General features: G+C 43.2%; 1 protein-coding gene across 1 annotated transcript in view; it reads left to right on the top strand.

The window, feature by feature from the left end:
* Positions 1 to 15188, top strand: part of DNAH9 (dynein axonemal heavy chain 9) — a 368705-nt gene that overhangs the window by 6859 nt on the left and 346658 nt on the right. Inside the window, exons 5-7 of the mRNA XM_064378055.1 lie at positions 2535 to 2746; positions 4399 to 4632; positions 13478 to 13645. Of these exons, the coding sequence (XP_064234125.1) occupies positions 2535 to 2746; positions 4399 to 4632; positions 13478 to 13645 (614 nt within the window). The remainder of the gene's footprint in view (positions 1 to 2534; positions 2747 to 4398; positions 4633 to 13477; positions 13646 to 15188) is intronic.

The raw sequence follows: 15188 nt of genomic DNA, 5'->3' as shown, positions 1-15188 counted from the left end.
GTTGCTGCATCCTCCAGAGAAGAGGACCTCTGTGTCCTCACTTGATGGAAGGGCAAGGCAGCCAAACTCTATGTGAAGCCTCTTTTATAAGGATTTTAATCCCATTCATGACGGAGGAGTTCTCATGACCTAATTGCGTCTTAAAGACATCACCTCTTAACACCATCACATTGGCCATTAAATTTCAACACCTGAATTTTGGAAGGGACACATTCACAAAGCAGCAATTAAGGATGCGTGTAGGTGGATATGTGTGTGAAGGAAGGCACACAAAGAAGGGCTGTACTGGAGCCAGTGCGCACTGGTTTCAGTGGCTCGTGAGGGGCTGCTGTATGCATTTTTTTAACCTTTGCACCCCGATTCCCCCAAGCAGCACTCAGTGAAGTCAACTTGGTAGCCTAGAAATGGACATAGTAGGAATACTGGGAATATTTACCCCATAGAAATTGGCAAATGCTACAAATAAAAGTATTTGTTCTCAAAGAGCCTGTTGTTAAAGACTTTCCAGCAAACCACTGGAGATCACTATGCACCTTGTTGTTTACGTGTACATTCTTTAAAAAGGTATGAGCAAGGCCGGGCATGATGGCTTATGCCTGTAATCCCAGCACTTTGGGAGGCCAAGGCGGGCAGATCACTGAGGTCAGGAGTTCGAGACCAGCCTGGCCAACAGGGTGAAACTCTGTCTCTACTCAAAATACAAAAATTAGCTGGGCATTGTGGTGCATGCCTGTAATCCCAGCTACTAGGGTGTCTGAGAGGCAGGAGAATTGCTTGAACCCAGGAGGCGGAGGTTGCAGTGAGCCAAGATCGTGCCAGTGCACTTCAGCGTGGATGACAGAGTGAGACTCCATCTCAAAAAAAAAAAAAAAGGTTTGAGCCCAGCTCTGTCTGTCTGTCTCTTCTTATGCCTTGTCATCCAAGGGTATTGCATCCTGGGTTGGTTGGCCAATCCTTTTCTAAAATATTGTGCTCTTAAAAATCAAGGCAGTGCTAATTGGTATAATTAAAGGAGATTGTGATTTTTTAAAAAAGGTTTCACAACAGGGCATCATAAAGAGAAAGCTTCTATAGCATGATATTCTCAGCCTTTTTTCTCTCAGCACTTATGGAAGCAAGAGCATATACTGATTAGAATGACTTGGATTCTGAAATCCCCCACCCCAACACAGTGGTTCTAATACTCACCATCAGCTCCTCCACTTGAGAATCCCTGCCCTAATCAATTTACTGTGACATTTGACTTTGCAAAAATTCAATTCACATGCTGCTTTCCACAACCTCATTTGAGATATAAAGTACAAACATACATATCAACCTATTTTTGTCTATGGTGAGCCTCCATGAAGCCAAGGGTTCAATGTAATAAACTCCGGGTCATCTTCCTTTTGCTCAGCTGGACAGAATTGGTTGATTCACGGGAGGGTCCTAGGAAAGTTATTTAGGCCTTAATTTCTTCACTTATAAAGTGGGAGTACTAAAGCTGGCTTGCAGAGCTTACTATGAGATGGTAAATATCTCGTAGATAGTAAGTAGGACAATTCCCAGCATATTAAACTGCTTCCTAAATAATGTATATTTCAAGTCCCCTTTGGGATGAAGGCAGAGCTTCATCCACATACTATAACCTAAGACCACCTGCTCTCCTATGATACCACCTGCCTTTAGAAACTTGCTCTTCCAGTTTAGTTTGTCAAGTGGGCTTTTACATTCCCTCTAAATTGCTATGCAGATATTAGCATCCAGTGCTGCTGAGTTTCCTAGTTTCCCCTATCAATCACCACAAGACGACTGGTTAAAGGCTCGTTTTTTTCCTTGGTTGTATTCAGAAGAGATGATAAGAGGTTTTCCTGGCTTTGAAAACCAGAAGGACCTTGCCATAACCCATCTATGTTATGTCTCTATGCCTTGTGACTTCTTTATAAGTGCTCAGCAAGATTCTTTATTAACAAATATTCCTCAGAACCACTACCATTTATCAAACACCTGCATTGGCCCAGATGCTGTGCTAGTTGTTCGTAAAGATTCCTGCTGAACTACCTTCAGCCTTCACAAGGACCCTTTAAACTGATTACTGCTCTGCCCATTTTTGAGGCTCAGAGAGGGTAAATGTGCCCAAAGTCATACAATTGCTAAGCGTCTAGGCCAGCATTTGAAGGAAAGTCTTTCTGATTCTAAAACTTGTCCTCTGTCATCTATTTTGTATTGTCTCAGAGATAGCATCAAAGTAATTTGTAAATATTTTCTACTCACCAAGCACCAGATGGAGGCTGGGTGGGCCAGGGAGAAGTCCATTTAGAGGAATGTTACAGAACTCTTCAGAACTTTATCCTAGTTGTTCGAGGCTTTCTGGTTTCCATGTTTCCTCATAAGAGCTAGGAAGTTTTCTGGAACCAGCCTTCTCTCTGTCTTCTCAGTTCAGGTAGAAATTGTATTATTTGCTTTGCAGATCTTTTACTTCCCAGGGACTAGGGCTCCACCAGGTGAGCATTAGGCTCCAGATGGGAATGGTGACCATCTTCAATTCCTTCCAGCTCTAGCAGAGGCGCAGGACATCCATGTGCACCTGATGCCACTCCAGGGCCACCTGGAAACTCTGGAGAATGCAGAATTTCCGGAGGTGAAGTCCCAGCTGCAGCCCCTGCTCCACGTGGTCTGTCTGATTTGGGCCATGTGCAAGTGCTACCGCTCCCCAGGGAGGCTGACTGTGCTGCTCCAGGAAATTTGCAACCTTCTCATACAGCAGGTGGGCTGCTCCGGGATTCCCAGCAAGCTCTCTGGGGCTGGTTGGCATTGAGTCACAGGAAAGAGACAAGTGGCCTTTTTTCTGGGCAGGGAAATAATTATGTTCCAAAGAGTTCTTACATTTGAATTACAGTATTTTACTCTCATCAGCCAATAGTTTACAAAGCCATTTTCAGTAATATTAGGACACCTGAGCCGTCCTGCCTTCCTTTCCCTTATGCCTAAGAGAGAATAAGTAGGTAAGGGTGGTGAATTTTCACCTCCTTAATGATCTATGAAGAAGGACTGGTAATGAGTCAGCAGCAAAGCCTAAGCAGTTAAGAGTGCAGCCTCTCACGTCAGGTGATGTCAGGCGATGCTGTACCAATTCCTGGCTTCACCACTTGTCAGCCAGTATGCCACTTGTGTACCAGGACAAGTCACTTCCTGTGCTGTGCCTCACTCTCCTCCTCTGTACAGTAGTGGAAATAAAATGTCATATCTCTTTTTGGGTTACTGGGTGATTTGAGGCTTCAACGTGATAACACATATGTCCTCCACAGGGTCAGAACCTGGTACCCATAAGCTATTGAGAAGGAGCTTTTTAGATTATGCACTTCATGCTCCTCCTTCTTAGGGACCCTTGTAGCACCACCCAGGGCAGTGTAAACCTTGAGGAGTATATCTTCAAAAAGAACTAGAGGGCTTAAGGGGGTTTGGGTGATTTCTCCAAACTGGTTTTTCTTCTTAGCAGCTGTGTCTCTGAGAAAATAATGAACAAGCTTAATGAGTAAGAAGAACTAACATCTATGGGGTACATTGCAGGCTGCAAAATCCTGTTACATTCATGTTTTCCACAAATCATCAGATAAACCCTGCAAGGTGGACAGGGAAGTTCTTATTATTTATTGTATTATTTAAAGATGTGGGCTATGGTTCAGGGAGGTTAACTGACTTGCCCAAAGACACCCAAACCAGGACCCAAACCCAGGCTGTTGAACTCCTAGAGTAGTGCCTTTCCATTACTTCATGTTTATCAGCCAGAACTCTTTTGATTGAAAATGTAAGAAAACCCAAACCAATGTAAGAAACCCCAAACCAAAAGTAGGAGAAACAAAAAGAAAACATACTGGTCTCATGTACCTTGAAAGTCCAAGGTAAGACTGGTCTCAGTCCCGACTGGCAATGTGGCCTTAGATGATGTCAGCCAGACCCAGGGACCCCCTGTGGTGGTGAAGGTGGCTGTCCCTGCAGCTGCAGCTCCAGCTTCCCAGTTTTCCAGGTGTAAGCCTCTCCGAGGCAGAAAAATAATTATGGTCCAAATAATTCTTGCAGTCAAATTACTTTGCTATTGAAAGCCAATAAGTTACAAAAGAACACCTGGGAAAGAAGAGCACCTGCTCCAGCCCGAGCTAGCCCAACAAAGTCTCACTGTGTTTCTTTCCCTCTGGTTACTTGCCCATTCCTGAGCCAATCACTGTAGCTTCAGTCACTAAGACTATTTGGCCGAAACCCAGGTCTTAGTCCACATGTGGAACTGACTGTGAGGTCAGATGTTTCCTCTATTATCCCCATGAAAAATATTACTTGGACAATGATTCAGTTTAGAGTTGGTGTTGCAAAGTTATAGGATGTCTGCACCTGCTCTGTGATAATCATCTGTTTGTATACCAGGCCTCTAATTATCTCAGCCCAGAAGACCTCCTGAGAAGTGAGGTAGAAGAAAGTCAGAGAAAACTGCAAGTGGTCTCAGACACTTTGAGCTTCTTCAAGCAGGTGTTTCAGGACAGAAGGGAGAATCTTCACACTTACTTCAAAGAGAACCAGGAAGTCAAGGAGTGGGATTTCCAGTCTTCTTTGGTCTTTGTGCGATTAGATGGCTTCCTGGGACGACTACACGCGGTGGAGGTGAGTGTGTTCTTCACCCTAGGCTCTCAGCCCGAACCGAAAGAAGCAGTCCAGGGGTCCAAAAAGTGGAATAGGAAAATGCACAACACAACCTGATAGCCAACCCTCCATCAGCTGGAATAATCCATAATAAAGGTTCAGTTGGCCGGTAGTGTCTCACACCTGTATGATGGAGCACTTTGGGAAGCTGAGGCTGGTGGATTACTTGAGCCCAGGAGTTTAAAATCAGCCAGGTCAACATGGCAAAATCCCTTCTATACCAGAAATAAAAAAAAAATAGGTATGTGGTTGTGTGTGCCTGTAGTCCCAGCTACTCGGGAGACTGGGGATGGGAGGATGGCTTCAGCCTGAGAGGCAGAGGTCGCAATGAGCCGAAATTGTGCCACTGCACTCCAGTCTGGGTGACAAAGCCAGACCTTATCTCAAAAAAACAAAAGTTTTAATAAATAGTTGTTATTTTGATTGATCATCATATCATATAATGGCGGTTCTAGTAGAAGTTAGAAAATTTTGATCACAGACCCATTTAGGAAAAAGGCCCGAGGAATCAATGAAGTAATTCAAGAGGTTTGCAAATTGCCTATAGCCTTTGAACTAAGTTTCAAATAAATTCTGCCTAGAAAGTACAGTATGCAGGGCCAGGCACAGTGGCTTACACCTGTAATCGCAGCACTTTGGGAGGCTGAAGGGGGAGGATCACAAGGTCAGGAGTTAAGACCAGCCTGACCAAGATGGTGAAACCACATCTCTACTAAAAATACAAAAATTTGCCAGGCATGGTGGTGTGCACCTGTAATCCCAGCTACTCAAGAGGCTGAGGCAGGAGATCTCTTGAACCAGGGAGGTAAATGTTGCAGTGAGATCGCGCCACTGCACTCCAGCCTGGGCAACAGAGTAAGACTCCATCACACACACACACACACACACACACACACACACACACACACACACACACACACACACACACGAAAAGAAAGTACAGTATGCCAGTATGCAGAATGACACTGAGCAAATCTTTATTAGGCTGGCCATTCCCACAAAACGAGTGCTTTCAACATCCCCTCGTCCACTCTCCTGTCTTCAAGGCAGCTCCCAAAAGTCCAAAACTAATGAGTCCCTGTGCAAAAGAAACATGAATTTTGTTCAAAGTTATGTCTTTCTCTCAATTATTTAAAAATAAATATGGATGTTAGTTGAAATATTAGAATGAGAAGACATACTTTTTCTTTTGTTTCAATTCTCAAAACTTAATATGTTTAACAGGTCTCTCAATATTTTACAGCTATCTGTTTACTGATTGGACTTGGAGGAGAGGGTAATGGGCCTAATAAAATGAAATACAAACTTAAAACTGATTTGAGAAATTCAGGGTTGAGTTTAAGATTAAGACAAGAGCCAGAGGGACAGAGAAGGAATGAGAATCATATTCCCATCTATCTTTTTTTTTTTTTTTGAATCAGAGTCTCACTCTGTTGCCCAGGCTGGAGTGCAGTGGCCCAATCTCAGCTCACTGCAATCTCTACCTCCTGGGTTCAAGCAATTCTCCTGCCTCAGCCTCTGAGTAGCTAGGACTACAGGCACACGCCACCACGCCTGGAATTTTTTTGTTGTTGCATTTTTAGTAGAGATAGGGTTTCATCATGTTGGCCAGGATGGTCTCGATCTCCTGACCTCATGATCCACCCACCTCGACCCCCCAAAGTGCTGGGATTACGCACATAAGCCACTGTGCCCGACCATTCCCAGCTATCTTGAGCAGGTTTGGAGGGAAGAGAGAGATGCTGGGAAGAAGCCATGATGAACAGAGCAAACCACGGGAGAACAAGGACAGAAGAACATAAGATTGGATCTGTAACCAGTTCAAAAAGTATTGATTCAGCATAACCATATGCCAGGCACAGAGCTAGGGGCTGAGATACAAAGGTAACCCAAATGCGGTTTGCCTGTAAGAAGCTGGTGGACCTGCAGCCACTGCAGAAGGAAGACAGGCTAAAGGAAGAGATCTGGGGGAAAGACACAGAATTGGGAAAGTGGGATACACCAAATGCCATCATAAAAGTGAGATTGACGTGTTACTGCAAGCAAGAAAGAGGAGTCTCTAACCCAGCAGGACTTTGACAAAAAGTGGGGAGCACAAGAGGAAATCAGTTGTGAAACTGGAGTAGGGATTTCCCAGGGAAAACAAAGATGAGAGAGCATAAAGACAGAGAAAATGTGTGTGAGAGAAAGCCAGAAGATGGATCTTATGAAAGGCACACCTTAAACCCTTCATCAGGATCACAGACACTATAAATAATTGATTATCTAGCTTTATCATAAATGCCTCTTTTTCCTTCTGCTGTTTCCATCACAGTGGACACACAGCCTGTCCACTCCTCCTCCTGCACTCTGTATTCCTCTCATATCCACCATCAATTCCTTTGCTGCTGTTTAGTGAGAGATGAGGGACAGTCCAGCCCAAACCCATGCCTGGCCTGGGCCAGCCACAAAGACCGAATCGCCATCGCTACTTTGCAGCGGCCACGCTTGCAGGTGCTCCAGCCCTGCAGATGGCCCTGGGAATGGCAGCAGAGCATGGCTCTGAAATGACTCCCCAGACAGGGCCCTCAGGCCCTGTGCACACATGCTAATGATTTGATTTTGCATATAGACAGCTATTCTAACATCAGGGCGCCTGATCTGCGGGGTATATTCAGTAAATATAAGCAGCGATGGCCACCAGCCTCCCTAGAGTCATTACCCTCACAATAAGTCCTTTATCAGGCTGCTGCTGCTGCTTTCTGAATCAAGGGCACGGATGCATAAAAAGCAGTTGCCCCCATTTAATTAGAGGATGACGTGAATGTCACCAAGCTCCCTGCCTCGCTGCCGCTTCTTCTCTTGAGTCTTGTTCTGTCCTTTGCTCTGGTCAGCTTCTTTGCTCCTGTGCCCAGCTGCTCCATCTCTTTTCTTGAGTGTGTTTCCTGTTCCTTCCCTGTCTCTAATTCTTCCTCCTCTTTTTACTTGGTCCTGCTTTCACTTTTTTCTTTCTCTGTTTTCTAACTTCCCTGACCTCTTTGTTGGTCCTGAATTTCCATGCTTTTTCTTCTTGCCCCAGCTGCTCCTTACCCCCGTTCCTCATATTTCCTCCCCTTTTATTTTTCATCTCCCAAACATCTGCTTAGATGCAGCGCCCTTGCCCTTTGCTATCTTCCTCCTGCCGCAGCTCTTCCCTCCTGTCTGTGCGGTGGAACACAGGACTATCGACTGTCCTCTGGCATATTTCATGTAGCCCTTTAGTTAACATTCCGTGTATCTCCGTGATCGATGCCTGTTTGAAATGGGATAATCTGCTTCTCTCCAGTAAAACTTAGCATGAACTTAGCCTTATTCATCTTCTATTCTATTACAATCTATGACCACTGAGACGATGGTAGCTGTAATTAAAAAATACACGAAACCAGGTTAATGAAGTGACACCAACTTTTTTATCTCTCTGCATGCTCACATCAAGGGTTAAAGTGTGAAGGGCTGGTTTTTAATCCCCACAATTCTCCTAAATTTCATTCCTCTGATGTGAGTTGCCTTTTTATTCTTTCACTCTTTTTGCACAAAAGCATATCGTTGTGCAGATCCAGTCTTCCTGTGTGGGTGCCTGCTAAATGCCAGAAGTGGGGGTGCCTTGGAAGAAGGGGTATACATTGCTGAGTATTTTTCAGTGTCTGCAGTAAGTGGAGTAATTGCATTTTCAGGATACCACCATCTTCCTCTGCCTTCTTATCACACCCATGATACAGCTAGTCTCTTAGAGATCTAACCCTTGTGTGGTGAAGAATGAGGAATAAAAAAATTAAAAACTAACATGTTTCAAGAACCTGTCCCATGCCAGAACCTGTGTCCTTACAATCATCTTAAGAACTGGGTATCAGTATCTTTTCTTTAACAAATGAGCATAACTAAATCTGATATATAAATGAACTCACCCACAGTTATATAGGTTGGAGAGGTTTAGCTGAGATTTGTACCCAGGGGGATGGATGGTTCGAAGTACTGTCTTTGCACCAAACTCTGATATCTTCCAGGGAGTTGTAAAGGTCTGTTTCCCTCCTTCTGTCCTTTTCTCCCTTCCTTTCCTCTTTCTTTCCTCCCACTCTCCTGGTTTGAGTGTCCCAAACTAGTTTTGTGGTTTTATTCTGCCCTTATACACTCTGTTCTACTTTTGTATGCTCAATTTTTACCATATGATTTCTAGGTCTTTATATCTAAATAAGTTACTCGGGTAAAATTATAATTCCCATCCCATGAAAGGATCTTATTTGACTTTACAACTTACTAAGAAAATCCCGGAAGTAAATAAAATCTTTGCAATTTGAATGAACCATCATAAATCGAAGAGAAAAAGAGTTGTTGGGTTGCCTGTTGATTCCTTCTTTCATCCTGCCTTCCTGCTCGATGTCTCAGTGCTCACACACACACCAAGTTCAATTTTGTGTCATAGAGTTGTATGTAGATTCTGAAGATCCCTGTTTGAGTTTCTGCCTGCAGCCTCTTCCCTCCAAACAATGCAGTAAGCACCTTGGAGAGATCTCTCATTTCCTTTATCACAAAACTGCAGTAAAGCTGTGATTCACTTGGAGACAAAATGATTTCCTGCCGAGGCTTTATGCGAAGTGATTAGCAGGTAGGTAGGTAATAAGCTGACCTGATATCCACACCGTTCTTCCTTTTGCTCTTTCTACCATCTCCAGGCACTCTGCAGCCTCCTTTCATTCTGAGCCTAATTGGGCGGCTTCCCTTTTAGCCCGGCTTGAATATGTGGTCACATAGGAGACCATTAGCAGCATCAGGTCAGTGGCAGTCAGAAGGTAAAGAAAACAGTCTTTTTCCAAATGACCTTTTGAGATTTTCATCTATGAATGTCTGCTTTGTGCTCTCCCTTAATGAATTCCCAAGGTTTTCCTTTTAAGATGGGAGGTGTGGCTTCTCCTTCAAGAATGGGGCTGTCGTTGAAAGGTCTTGCTATTACTCCTGATTTTGATTCTTCATCTCAGGGGCCAGAGCACAGATTGACACAGATTGAATCCTCCCCACATCTTCCCACCCACCACCACCATTAAGTGTTGCACTGTTTTTTTGTAAGAATAGAATCTGATCACCCCAGGAAGTGGCCTGGGACCCCAGTGCTCCTTGTTCTGTCTTGAAAGAAGCACGCAAGTGTCCCCTAGCTACACCATTACACATATAATATCCATTAACCTGATCTAATGACATCAGCCTGATCACGGTTAATTATAGTGGCTGCCTTTTATTGAAGTCCTACAGGGAACTTCCCATAAACTTGGTAACCCCATGGCAACTTAAGTGTTACTGTTCCTATCTACAGGTTAGGAAAGTGAAGCTTAGAAAAATTAGGTGTCTTGGCCAGGTGCGATGGCTCATCCCTGTAATCCCAGCACTTTGGGAGGCTGAGGTGGGCGGGTCACAAGGTCAAGAGATCGAGACCATCCTGGCCAACATGGTGAAACCCCATCTCTACGCAAAATATAAAAATTAGCTGGGCATGGTGGTGCGTGCCTGTAGTCCCAGCTACTTGGAAGGCTGAGGCAGGAGAATCACTTGAACCCAGGAGATGGATGTTGTGGTGAGCTGAGATCCTGCCACTGTACTCCAGCCTGGTGACAGAGCAAGACTTATCTCAAAAAAAAAAAAAAAAAAAAAAGAGAAAAAGAAAAGTTAAATGTCTTGCTATTTAAGCCACATAGCTAGTAAATGATAGAACCAGGACTGTGTCAACTCAGGAGTTTTTTTTGGCTCTAGATCCTAGGCACTTTCAATAGTGCCATATGTTGTATCTCTGAAGTGGATATTTTGGCCTGTGTATAATATGATGAATTTCATGTTTACTACTGTGATTAATAAAAATAGATATTTTAAAAAATATATTTTAAACCTCTTACTGGTTTAAATTGCCTTTTATCTGTTTTGTGAGAACTTTTAAATAAACAATGAAAAGAGCTTAAAATTATTTTGATTCTTAAATCAAAGATTTAAAGGCCAATCAAAGATATAGCCATGGTCAGTGCAATAAATCTGGTGTCTATAGTTGTAAGACAATTTCCCACCTGCTTCAGAAACCTTTTCTACTGTGCCTCCAATTCAAACTTACTGAAACCCGTTCAGTGATGGAGAGCTCACTCCCTCTCTTCATAGCCCATTCTACAGCATTAGATGGTTGTGTTTTATTAAGTGAAATCACAGGAAATGGCTATTTTTTTAGGTCAAGATAATCCATATCAGCAATGTAATAAGTTCAGTCTATATGGTGAGGTCACATCTGCTTCTTTGTCCCATTCACTCATTTGCCGTCATTCTGCCTTCAATATAGCACCAGGGAAGGTTCCCCCTTGCATTTGGTGACAGTCCTGTGGACACCAAAATGCCCTTCTTTATAATTCTCTTCTCTTGTCTATTTTTTTTTCACCAACTGCTCTTCAGAGGTTAGGATTCCTAGCTCCTCTATCACCTTATTGCTTTTTTTTTTTCTTTTTCTGGAAGTACTATAGCTAAGTCAAAGAACAAAGAGCATATATTCCTTCACTTAACAAATATGTGTTCAGGGTCAGGGACCCTTACAGGTACTGGAAATACTGAGGTATCTTTGGGGCATTTACAACTTACTGGACAGATAAAAGCAATTAGTTTAACATAACACCAAATAATATCATTCCAGAGTGTGATAAGAGCTCCAAATAAGCAGAAGAAGGGATGGAAAGTTTGGGGGAAAACTAGATGGGTAGATCTCTTTCTAAAGGAGAGTGAGGAAAGGTCTAAAACCTTGAATTGAGCCCCAAATAAATGTGTTGTCCACCATGTATGTATTAAGTTACATAAAACAATGTAAGTATCCATCTTTTTAAGTGACCAGACTTTCTTCAAAAATAGAATACTTAAATAAATATAATATAAATAGAAATAGAATAGTTAAATAAATATCCTAATACCTAGGATATTTAAATTGAAGATGAAACACCTTCCTGCCACATCCCCTGCCCCCAACCATGCTCTAAGTATTCTTGAAAAATAAAATAGTCTAACAAAATTATCATCTGGGTTTCTGATGTAATCAAACATATCAAAATGCATCTACCTTTGAAAATGGTTAGGAAGTATTTCCTAAAAATTGAAATTGACATTCACAGAATTATGAAGAATGAGTACCAAGGTTGCATTTCACAGCACAAGTATGACTCTCCCCATAAAACCGATTACAACTAAGCCCTTTACAAGACTTGAATTACTATTGAAGTCAATTTCATTTCCATAAAATTCATTTCGGTTTTCTTCCCAATACATCAAGTTGAACATATTTTTAAAGAAAGACTGCCGCTTTTCCCACCATTAGTGGCAAAAGTCCCTCACTGGTTTTGGCATCTGTCTTCCCCTGCCTTGGCTGGTGTCTTCCCTCTTCTCTCCTTACCCACTTCAACTGCTTGCTGCCAGCCAGGCACAAACATAGCTAAGCAAAAACAGGCTTGTTAGGTGGGTGCCCAAATCTGCATAGGTACCCTCCTGGCCAAGCAGGGAAAGCCAGCCATTGTCCCCACTTCCCAGTGTCTCTGTCACTGCTGCTGGTGTTGGCGTCCCAGCAGGAGAAAGGAGCCAGGAAACCTGTGCTTGCCTGATGGGTCACCCATAGCAGTGGCCATGGGCAGTGAGATTCCCTGCAGTGGTACCAGGACCTGCTGGGATTTTACAGCATTGGTGTCATGGTGCACCTCTTAAACCTCCAGAGGAGAGGACCCCTCCCTCAGTCCACACCAAGTGTTAGCCCAGATGACACAAAGGGAACTTTGACCTTCCTCTTTCCTGCCTAAGGAGCATGCATACAGTTTGGAAGTCATCACAGGAAGCATATCTTAGTTTGCAGGTTCTGTGATTTTAAGTACTCACAAGAGATAAATTCAATCTGTCCTGTTAGATGTGCTCAGGAGGAAGCTCCCATCCTATCAGAGGTGAAGCAGCTTCCGCGGACTCAGGAGGGGCTCCTCCCCAAGCCTTCTGGGATGTGCCATCCACCTGTCATTGGATCCCAAGTACACCTGGGACACTGCCACATCAATAACAGCAACAATGGTAGTGCCTTGGTACTGTGTATTTACTGTGTGTGCAGACCTGGCCTAAATCCCAGGCTTGAGTTAACTGACTTAGCACTCAGGATCATGCTACAGCTGTTATTATTCTGCAGCACACGAAGAAGCCCAGCACAGAGCTGGTAAATAACTACTCACTGCCATCCAGCTGGCAACAGGGCGTAACATCCTGTGCACATGCAGCAAGGACGCCCTGCAGGAGATGTCTTTGCTTGGCAGAGAAGTTGCCAAGAAGGCCACTGTCATCCTCTGGGCATGTCCTCAGGACTATTTGGAGGCTCTGCTTTCTCATCAACATCCTCTAGGATTGCTGTCGTTCTAGAACCGGATAACATGGTCCATTTGAAATGAGCTATTTTAGAGAAATCAGCAGTAAAGCTACCAACTATATAAATCGTTTTGTTGTTATTACATTTTATTATTTACTAAAAACTGCAAAGACATAGCGAGGCAGAAGAATACATTTCATTTATTTATGTATGTATATATTTATTTGGGTTTACGTGAATTTTATTTGACTGTTCTTTCTCTCTGCTTTGTTACTGAGTTTAACCAAGAGTTATTTTTACCAACCCAATCTTATAATAAGGTTACAAAACTAATCAGACTTCACAATTTCCTAAGCAACCACCACCCCCGTGGTTTCCAACTCTTCTCATCCACTGTTGTTATGATGATGATGATTATTTTAACTCTTTTGTGAATTGTCCCCATAGGGTGTTCTGAAGACGGCCTTGGATTTCCAAAAACTGGGCAAGGTGGAGTTTAGCGGCATCAGAGGAAATGCCCTGAGCCAGCAGGTCCAGCAAATGCATGAGGAATTTCAAGAGATATACAGGCTTTTCTCAGGGTCCTCCTGTGACTGCCTGTACCTCCAAAGCACGGTAGGGCTTGGAAGGGCTAAATTACCAGCTCCGTCTCTGTTCCAGATGCCTCTCACCTGTAGGGTCTAAGTATTGACTTGCATTTTCCCTGTGTATTTCTTTGGCTCTGTGGTCCCAGCAGTTTTGCTAATTATTCTTTGTGTCGGGAGAAATTATTATTCCTTGTACCAAGAGAAAGATTTTGAATTGTACTTTGTGTTGAGAAAAAGATCAAGGAGGCCTCTCCCAATGGTTAACTCCTCCAGACTAATGACAACAGGGTTTCAGAGATGCTGAGGTGGGTATGAGGTAACAGTGAAGGCTAAAAACTTCAAAAGTTATAAGCTTCAAAATGTATAAGTTTCAAAATTTCAAAAGTTAAAAGCTTCAAAAGCTATAAGCTCAGTGAAAGAAGCCAGACCCAGAAAGACAAATGTTGCATGGTCTCACCTATACGAGGCATCTGAAATAGTCAAACTCCTAGAAGCACAGCAGAATGGTGGCTGCCAGGGGCTGGGGGAGAGGGAAAGGGGAGGTGGCGGTCAAGAGTATATTCAGTTATATATGATGAAGAATTTCTGGAGCTCTAAGGTACAACATGGTAAAGATGGTTAACAATAGTGTATTACATTGTTCTCACTCATAAGTGGGAGTTGAACAATGAGAACACACAGACACAGGAAGGGGAACATCACATACCTCACACACCAGGCCCTGTCAGGCGGTTGGGGGGCAAGGGGAGGGAGAGCATTAGGACAAATACCTAATGTAGGCGGGGCTTAAAACCTAACTGACAGGTTGATAAGTGGAGCAAACCACCATGGCACATGCATACCTATATAACAAGCCTTCACGTTCTGCACATGTATCCCAGAACTTATAGTAAAATAATAATAAAAAAACTGTGACATACTTATAATTCACTAAAAGGGTAGATCCTAAGTGTTCTCACCACACACACAAAAAGCAAATGGTAACTGTGTGAGGTGATGAATATGTTAATTAGCTAGATTATGGTGATCATTTCACATGTATCAAAATGTCAAGTTGCATACCTTACATATATACAATTTTTATTTGTCATTTATAACTTAATAAAACTGACGGGGAAAACGGTTTTAAGCTTTGGGCAAAAACTGCTAAGGGAAGGACAGGCACACCCGGACAGAATTTTATTAGTGGCTTGGAGAAGTGTAAGTGAAGCCATAGCCTGGGGTTTCTGATCTGAATCTGGTTCCCAACAGAACACACAGGATAAGAATAGGGCCAAGGAAGCATTTTCCAGGGCAGGAACAAAGAGCCCAAGTCTCACCTGTAGACCCAGGAAAGCCACAAGCTGTGAGTCCACGCCCACAGGAGAAAAAAAGAAGAAAAAGGGCCAGTATGAAAACAGAGAATGGAATTCCCAGAAAAAGGAATGGCAGAATGACTGGAGAAAGGAATGTTAAGGGTGTATGCAGGAAAAGGAGAAAGAAATTAGGGCAGGAATCTGCTCCGAGCACCTTCAGACATCCAGGGGCATCTTAGTTGGCCAGACTCAGGAAGATACTGCCTTCTAAGAATT

This window comes from Aotus nancymaae, unplaced genomic scaffold (assembly GCF_030222135.1).
Source record: "Aotus nancymaae isolate 86718 unplaced genomic scaffold, 86718_ANA_hifiasm-v0.15.2.pri h1tg000018l, whole genome shotgun sequence".
Taxonomy (NCBI): Eukaryota; Metazoa; Chordata; class Mammalia; order Primates; family Aotidae; genus Aotus; species Aotus nancymaae.
The sequence above is the reverse complement of the archived record's forward strand: the minus strand, read 5'-3'. Positions and strand labels throughout refer to the sequence as shown.